Source organism: Salvelinus fontinalis, chromosome 20 (genome assembly GCF_029448725.1).
Source record: "Salvelinus fontinalis isolate EN_2023a chromosome 20, ASM2944872v1, whole genome shotgun sequence".
NCBI classification, from domain to species: Eukaryota; Metazoa; Chordata; class Actinopteri; order Salmoniformes; family Salmonidae; genus Salvelinus; species Salvelinus fontinalis.
In genome coordinates, this window is record NC_074684.1 from 2,087,427 (window position 1) to 2,097,105 (window position 9,679).

At 41.9% G+C, this 9,679-nt stretch overlaps 1 protein-coding gene across 1 annotated transcript; it reads right to left on the minus strand.

The window, feature by feature from the left end:
• Positions 1-1,320: 1,320 nt before the first annotated feature.
• Positions 1,321-4,037, minus strand: LOC129817090 (uncharacterized). Its single transcript, XM_055872047.1, has 5 exons — positions 4,029-4,037; positions 3,629-3,713; positions 3,265-3,534; positions 3,059-3,163; positions 1,321-2,940 (listed from the first exon to the last, which is right to left on the minus strand). The coding sequence occupies exons 1-5, from the start codon at positions 4,035-4,037 to the stop codon at positions 2,555-2,557; spliced, it is 855 nt and encodes a 284-aa protein (XP_055728022.1). The 3' UTR covers positions 1,321-2,554.
• Between the last annotated feature and the right edge of the window lie 5,642 nt (positions 4,038-9,679).

The following is a 9,679-nucleotide window of genomic DNA, read 5'->3' on the forward strand; positions in this document are numbered from 1 at the left end:
TAGGTACTCCAACCATTGAATGGAGCCACTAGAGTAGGCCTTGAATTGTCGTCGGTAGTTGTCTGGCGATGGGATCGCTATAGATGCTGGAGTTAGATAGTGTGTACGATAGGTTTTCATACACGCGGATGCAATAGTTGTACAGCTCCAGGGGTCAATGCCTGCATCTTTGATTACCTCTTCTCTGAATCTGAGGCATCCTTCACGTAGTATAACCACGTCATTGTCACAGTATGATTCCATCTCTTTATGAAAATCAAAAGTTCCATGTCTTACTGTCTCGTACCACGTCATGAATTTCTCACGCTCTTTGGTAGACATTTGATCACAACCTTACATTTCGGGGGCTGGATAAGCTCCTATATAATGTAGATTCTCCTCAGATGTGAAGAAGTGGGGGAAATAGCCTTTGACCGAGTTTTCAAAACCCAAGGCCTCTGGCATTTGAGCCAATCTCATGGGTAAGAAGCTTAAGCTGTCAATGTATCTCTGTTTGAAGGTGTGGTCAACAAAACATAAGATTTTACTCCCTTGAGCAATGACACTGGGCGCCACGCCTTGCTGTATCAAAGGGTTCAGAAGCAGATAGGAGTCATAGGCTCGCGCATTGTGAGCTATAAACGAGAAGTTTCTGTACTGGGCCTTTCTAAAATGTTTTAGAAAGAGTCGGGCGCAATCGGGCCCCTCGGCCGACCACTTTTCACCGGTGAAAGTCATGGTAGATACAAAAATAGGCAAGTGAACCCCTGATTGCTGATTTGTCTCAAAATCATAAAAAACATATTTCTCTGTATGTTCATCTTCAGCCAAGGGCTGAATGTAACACTCATGTGGTACTTCTTGAACAAGTTCTGCGTCTCTGCTTTTCAAGGGCCCTTTACAGATTGGGCAATGTAGAATTCCACAAACATGGGGTTTAGGGCTGTCTATTTTAAGGTTGTAATTGCAATGACATTTTGGACATTTCTTGTTAATGTCACAACTGCTTACAGATTTACAGGCCTTGGGGTGCCATGTTTCAGTTTTGTGTTTTTCGTAACAGTAGGCCGAACGACATGTGCGGTGACAATCCTCACAGGGTGTCAAGTTTAGCGGTTGCATAGGGCAATGTTTATCCAGACATACTAAACAGTTATAACGGCACGAGTGCCCCCCCTTGCGGGTGTAGCCGGTATGACAGGCTGGACAGACATATGGGGCGCCTAAAAATGCTGTGATGTTAGTTACGGCATAGTAATGCTCATTTTGCACATAAAAGTACATAGTCTTAGGGTGTGGCTCTTGTATATTTTGGAACTTCAAGAGAGCGTCTTTAGCTCTACTGTGGTACAAAACCACAATCTTGATATTCAGAAAGTTTTCAAATTTGCCTATGTCGGAGAAAGCCACAGCCTCCTGTATACCTAAACCCACAGCCTTTTGTAGCTCTTGAGCTTTCTGTAACGCTTCGCGCTCTGTACATCCTGGGCTGAGTAAGTGGGCCAAACCTATGGCAAAGCATAGCTTATTACCATGATTGTGAACGATTATGAGATAGGCCTTTTTATTGCTTATGATTTCGGACTGCATCAGGCTATCGAGTTTACGTCTCTGCCCGCCGCCCCCTTGTGGTGGCCGGACTAATTGTACTACAAGTTCGAGGGTCCTATCTGCTAGCACGTTTAAATTTGACTGAACAAGGCGTTCTAGCAGGTTAACAAATTGTTCAAGATCTGCTTCACCCCTATTTAAAATAAGCGACACACGGCTCTGCAGACTGTCTCCAAAAATTTCCAACTGTAAGGTATCCCTTGGTTGGCTATAAGCTCTAACTCTATCTACCAGTTCATTCAAAGTGTCCATAAGCATTACGTAAAACACAGCATATTCCCGAATCTGACCCCCCCATGCGAAATTGAAAAACTGTCGAACCTCAATATTGTGGAATTTATTTCGATACAAAACATGTTCACTGCGATCAAGACCATCCCCATCCTGATTTGCTAGACAATTGTCCAACTGTTCAAAAACATCGTATTGGGTTTCAGACTCTTCAGACATGGGTGTTAAAGGCTGGCTTAGAGGTGTAGGTGGTGCAGAATTAAACCTAGGGCTCTCGTTCTGTACATTGTGATCAAGACCTTCCCGCTCCAGATTTGATAGACATTTGTTCAGCTGTTCAAAAACATCGTATTGGGTTTCCTCTTCGAACATGGGTGTTAAAGGATGGCTTAGAGGTGTAGGGGGTGCAGAATTAAACCTAGGGCTCTCGTTCATCTGGGTAATTAAAGATATGATTGATTCGGGTATCTGTGATAACCTGTTTTCATCTGCAGACCCTGACTCATTCATACGTGTAATAATTTCAATGAGTTCGGAGGGAATCTGGGATAATAGGTTTTCATCTATAGCCCCTATGTCAATTAGCCCAGAATCATTCATATGGTTAATTATATCTTGGAGCTCTGTAGGGATTTCCGCTAAGAGGGTTTCAATTGTCTCGCTTAGGTCTATAGGGGGCGCCATTTCTCTACTTAAGGATGTGTGTGCTTGTGTTTTTTTACATATGTGTTTTTTAACGGAGGTATTTGCTTGTTTTAACCCTACTGTTGTTTAACATGCGGGGAAGCTCTCTACGCCAGAATGACACATCCTGATTGTATTGATGTTCGAATAGAATACCCATACGACGTTGAAGTAAAGCCTTTCGTGATTTTAAACCCTGTGTAAAAGCCTTGAAAAGCACGGCTTGGTCTATTTCACAAGAGGCTGTTGCCCCACCAGAATTGGCCGCTTCAATAAGGTTGGCCACTTCACAGAACATCAAATCGTCTACCTCAGAAATGTCATTTAAAACTTTGAAATCATCAGGCTTCGCTGTTCTGGTGACTGGGGTCTTTGGCGCCTCCTCGGGATCTAGATGTGTAGCTTCTTGGATGTCTTTATAAGCCGGCGAGGAGTCTGCATTAAAAATAATACATACAGAAAAATAGGTTATTAACCCTAAAATATGTTTGATAAAAATGTAAAATACATTTCAGATATAAGCCTATATATTAACAATACATTAATTAAATACCTCGGCTTTTTTGAAGAGGGCTGTTCTGAAGAAGCTCTGAGAACTCGGGAACATGTCTTTGGGCAACCCTAATTATAGCATCTGCCTGGTCTGTAGCTTGTGAGCCTGAAAGTAAAAAAAACAACAAAAAAAACAGCATTAGTCCATGTTTAAACATATTCAGGCATAAAAATAAAATATATATATAAATGATAATTGATTCATACCTTGTCCTTGTAACGCTGTCTCGTGAATAGCCTCCCAGTAGTATTGTTCGGGTGAAGCGGACCTGTGGATCTGGGCCCTGATTGTCCGTTGGTGTTTAATAGGGGGCGTCCAACGGTCCTGGGTCAGGGGAGTTGACAGGCCGTTTAAAGTCTCTGTTTGCGGCTTGTGTGTAAATACATCCTGGGAGTAGGGCACAATTGTCTCGTAGGCATATCCTTCACAGAAACCGTGTAGACTCCCTATGGCACCCGTTCTAGGATGTATTTCCGCTGTAAACACATAAAATAACTTTTAATATAAGATGCCGACACTTTTTGTTTTTAAGGTATAAATATTCTTACGGAATTCTTGGATCTTACTTACTACAATTCAGGGTCGGCGTTGGGATGTAAGCAATTTGTTCCGGAGACCCTACGGCCGGTTCGAGTTCAGTTATATCTCGCAGAATCTAAGTGAAGGTTTGAGAATCTAAAAAAACATTAGATAATATTAAAGCTCTAATCATTTTAGCTAATATTGACATTTTATACGTTAAGAATCCAGGCCCTAAGGCCTGTTTAATATTTCTATAACACAACGTTTTCAAACAATTCCCAAGAACAAACAAATCTAATATATAGCATATGTAAATATTTATTTCAAGAACTAACCTTGAGAAATATCCATGAGGAGGTTTTTCCCAGATGATCTTTTTTAACGGGGTCCGTCCGATAACTATTCCTGGGGGAATGCTGTAGGGTAAATGCGCTAAAACGAAGCTAACAGGGGACATGTTTTGCTTAGCTTTTGTAGCCGTCGGACTCTAGTGGTGTCGTATTTTTTCGCGCTAAAACCGCCTCAAAGTTATCTTTGAAGCCTAAGGCATGTGGTTCAAACACCAGCCATTTGGTTCAAACATAGGGTATTGGGGGGTGTCTAAACATTAGGTATCTTTTTTGATATTCTAAAATCTCCGGGGGCTAGCATCTAGATGCTGGGGTGGGGAGGTCTCGACAGCGCTGGGCTGAATGACTTTTAGGCATCTGTTTTGCCAGATAGTGTAAACCTTGGTTTCAAACGACCCCCATGCATAGAGAGCCTTGAGCGCAGATGCAATGGTATTTTTTTAACAAACACCTCGCCCCCTTTTTCTGATTTGAAACACACACACACACACACACACACACACACACACACAGCCACTACATCATACGCACGCACATACGCGCGCACATTGCGCAAGTTTTTTTTCTCAGGGACAGACTGCGCTAAGAGTGAACAAACGCGAGAGTTCATAACGTGGTGAGATTCTGCTTTTAAAACCATTTATTTCATTCAAAATATTTAGTACATACATTTTATAGCGTTACATTCTTAAGGTATTTTACGAAGCCTTTCTTACAGATCCAGGGATCTGATGCAACCACCCGCCATTGTCAGTGTCCAGTTGGTCATCAAAATGCCGGGATCTCTTGCCAGGCTCATCAACACTTGGTAAGTTTTCACTCCAGGGGTACATCCTACGTCTGGCCTTTTGGTCCTGGTTATGTCTCAAGAAAAGTCGAGGCCAGCGCCTTAACTGTTCGCGATTTTTGTAGAGAATGTCCAGCTTATTCATAAGTGTTATGAAAATTGGATAATCCACCCATTTAAAACTAAACACAGGAATAAAAAAGTTGACATCTTTGCATGCTCTGGATGCTACTGGAGAATTGACAGACTTTGTAGCATTACCCGCATCATAAACTTCACAGGCTAAAATTGTCACTTTGTTGTCAGGGTTATAGTCCATTGAAGCAATTCTTAGAGCCTTGAGATCACTGCGGCCGAGGACCTGTTCTTCCAACGCATAGCCTGGCACAGCTGTGCCACTCAGGACCTGTTCAATTTTACAAAGAGCCAGCCTGATGTTTAGCCATTCTCTCATGCCCAGAGCAGGAGAAAAACTCCCAGGTTTTGCCGGATAAACGGGTTTGGGGCCACTGGCGTTGAAGATCTTTACCGTAGAATCCTCCGGCTGGAATATGTAAGACATATGGCCCTCACTCGTACCCAAAAATCCTTTAAAACATTCTGGAGCTTCACACAGAACTTCCTCAATGCTTTGTTCACTGGGTTCATGACAAGCCGAGCATAACATACCATAAATTGCCAGTTGGGTCATTTTTGTTTAATATTCAGGGGGTTTATCTTGTACAATCTTAAACATGCATTGTTTTGGGGCTTTATAAGGCTTCTGCAAAGCCAGCCTCTTTGAAATGTTCATTAACAACCCCCAACACTAGACATCCAGGAACAGTTTGACATGACACCTGGTCACTTACTTACCCCAAAAACCCCAGGATCAGGATGTCCTGACCGGAAGCCCAAATATGGGCATGCCCCCCTTTCTACAAACCATTGGGGCATCAATCACTACATAGGGTCATAAATCATGATCTTTTTTTGATTTACGACATTGACAGCTTGACACTTACCCCAAAGACCCCCACCCCGGCCAGGATGTCCTGACCGGAAGCTTAAATATGGGCATGCCTGCTACAACAGGACATAGGGTCATAAATCATTACATAGGGTCATAAATCAGGCTTGGGTCATAAATCATTACCGGTTGACCTGACAACTGGACCCTTACCCAAAGACCCCCACCTAACCATCAGAATGTCCTGACAGGCAGCCCCTTAGGTTCACATAGCGGTCACATAGGCTCACATAGGGTCATCCATCAAATTTTGACGTGTGACATCTACTTTAATCTCTCTCATGGTGCCTGAACGGTCACACGCTCCTTAAAGCGAGTGCGGGAAGTTAGCTCTGGTCTGAAACCTGGCTCCGCCAACCACCCCGTGTGGTTGCGAACCCCGGTGTCGTCGTTGGATAGAGAATAAACAGCTCTCTATGGTCAGGGCGTGACAGAAAGCTGTATTTTAAAATCCAGGGATGTGTTTAAAATGGCATGAGAGAAAACGCAATAACATTTAAAAAGTGTGTGTTCACCATTTATTAATCATTATTCCCACATTTATAAACCATGTACTAATAATTAGTAAAGAATTTTTGCAGACCCTATAATGGTGATAAACGATGCCCACAAACTGTTAGGCCTACATAAAGCTGTCCCTAAAGCAGTCCCAAGACCTTACCACTGCTACAGCTGGCTTTCAGCGGAGTCTTGTCTGGCAGTGAAACAGTTAATTCAGCCTTGTTTACTGCCTTTAAAAAAACATAGCTGATATGGCTGACTTGCTTAAACAAAAGTGGTTTCTACTGACAATTGAAATGTACTGTACAAACTATGGCATAAGGGGACGACAAGCAGATAAGAGGCAATCCGTAATTTCGATTAAGACAATGAGTGAGCGATGATGGACGTGGTCAATATAACTATTTGTTCAGCACTTTTGAAATGTATAGCGACAGAATTCAGAACATGGGCTGTTCTTACAGTGTACTGCTATTAGTAGCACTGTCAAAGCTGTACAAAAAAAAGTGAAAACAAGCACACACCGGCAACGAACGATGTGTTTACAATACCACGTTGGTGAAAATAGAGCTATTTATTAGGGTGAGGCACATGGGCTACTAACAGCTTACTACACAACATACAAGTCGTATTACTTTCTTAGCTACCGTATACATACCTCTGGCATCCTACATAATTTATGAAGCAGCATAAGACATTTTTGGACTCAAGTTGTCGTGACGTGCTTGAACAGGAAAGTGGCACGGCAGTCCTTCATGGGAAAATGTTGTCATCAAAGAGAAAGATGCCGGATTTACAATTCCGAGTTGAATGATCATTCAAAATGTATTTTCCCAGTTTGATCGGTTTATTCCCGACTTCCCATTTGAAATGTTTGCAGGTAGCCACCGATTGCTTACAAACGACTCATTGTTGAATTTGCGATCTACAAATTGTTGTGTAATGTTTATGTCCAATGGCCGATGAGCACCGATATGTTTTATCTATATTTTTTCTTCATTATTTCTCTTCATATGACAAGGATTATTAATAACCTGTTATGGCTGCACGCTGAATATTGAAAAAACTGGAAAATGTGTGCACATTTTCAAACGGCCTCCTAAGAAACTTTTTATTTTCCAATATGCATATATTTACTACTGTTGGATAGATAACAGTCTGTAGTTTCTAAAAAGGTTTGAATTGTTTCTCTAAGTCAAACAGAAATATTTTTACAGCCATTTTCCCAGCCGAATTGAGTTTCCCAAAATGCGATGTGTCTCTTTAAGACCTTCTCTATAAAAGGCCATTTGACTTAGGACCATAGGGACACGTCAGAGGCGTACCTCAGACTGTAATGCGGAAGTGAGAATTGAAAGGGGTCGAATATCTCGTCCCTGGACTGAATAACAGAACTTCTTGTGAGACATGCGCAGTTAAAATAAAAATCCGGGCGCGAAGGATAATTTGATCTCGGCTTCTGGAACAAGGTAGGTAACTTTGAATATGATGCCTGACTACGATATTATTTGCTACATGTCACAAAATCATCCTAAAGGTTGTTTTTTCAATATACTTTAATTATATTATTGCAATTTATTCTGGACTTTAGATGTGAAACGACGGAAGAATTTTTTGAAGAAACGCTTTCTGGCGCAGCAATGCTACCGTGCTAGCTAACCAAAGAGGGGAATCCTTCGTTCTGGAACCCAACTAAAGACTCTACTGGACATTGGACCCCGTTACAACATTCTGATGGAGTACCAAGAAAGATAAGACCCAATTTGGGATGCTTTTTCATATATATGTCGAACTGTTGAATGCTAACGCTGCTAACTATGCTAGGCTAGCGCTTGACTAGAATCAATGCTGCCTTATGCTAGCTTATGATGTTAGCTAATATAACGATATATTGTGTTTTCGCTGTAAAACACTTCAAAAATCGGAAATGTTGTCTGTATTCACAAGATATCTGTCTTTCATTAGTTATCCACCATATGTTTTTCTGAAATGTTTTATGAGGTGTAATTAGTAGCCGACGTTGGTGTATGTATTTTCTCTGGCTACTCCCGGCTGGATTCAGACTCTAGCTATGTGTTAGCATTTTTGGGTAGCATCAATGTAAAACAGATTTATAGCTAAAATATGCACTTTTTATGAACAAAACATAGATTTATTGTGTAACATGTTATATGACTGTCATCTGAGGTCGTTTTTTCTGGGCTCTTTAGGTTGGTTTTAGTTTATTTCGGTTGGTTGTGCATGCTACTTCAATCATAATTCATACTTCATAATCATAATTCATACGTGTCTGTCCACTTTTGTATTTGGTGGTGAGCTAACATAAATATATGTGGTGTTTTCTCTGTAAAACATTTAAAAAATCGGACATGTTGGCTGGATTGACAAGATGTTTATCTTTCAAATGCTGTATTGGACTTGTTAATGTGTAAAAGTTAAATATTTTTAAAAAATAGATTTTGAATTTCGCGCTCTGCAGCTGTTGTCATTTTTGGTCCGAGGTCGGGCTTGCACCCCAAACAGGTTAAAAAGGATTTGCCAGTAGACTTGATTCATGATGATGACTCTTAGCTAAGATTGTGAAAGTAAGATGTTGACATGATCAGTCCAATCAAAGCTCCGGTACATATAACGTGATTTGATGTAATTTCTGTGGCCAACGACCTTGATCCTTCTTGGAAGGGAACTTCTAATGTAACTCTATGGCAGGACCCAAAGGACTTACATTCTTGATGTCTACCCTTACTAAAGGCAGGTGACAGTGTCTCCATGAGTGACAGAACACTGTGTGACAATACAGAGGCGGATGCAAGATGCAAGCAACGATGGTTTAATGAATACAGTTTACAGCAGCAACAGGACAGACAGACTGTACTCAGACGGAATCCGACCCAGGGACAAAGGTGTATCTTCCTTGATAGCGTGCAGAGAAATCCAGGGTAGTGTGTCTGGATGGGTAGGAAGGAGCACAGAAGATAATCCACACAGGGGCGGCGAGAGAATGAGCACGAACACACGACACAACCTCAGGGAAGAAAACAACGATCTGACAACAAGAAACACAGGTTACAGAACATATAAAGGGGAAGATAATTAATTCCAGCTGGCGCAGACAATCAGGCCAAGATTGGGAACCACGCCCACACAAACACAGGAGAGAGAGAGAGAGAGAGAGAGAGAGAGAGAGAAAGAGAGAGAGAAAAGAGAGAGTGAGGCAGTGGATTCATGAACCGTGACAATACCCCCCCCCTAGGAACGCCTCTTGGCGTTCCCAGACAAATTTACCTGTCGATTGAAATCATCGATAAGGGAGTGATCCAGAATGTCCCTAGCGGGTACCCAACTTCTCTCCTCCGGACCGTAACCCTCCCAGTCTACCAGGTACTGGAATCCGCATCCCCTCCTTCTCGAGTTCAAAATCCGATTGACAGAAAAGGTGGTCTCCCCATCAA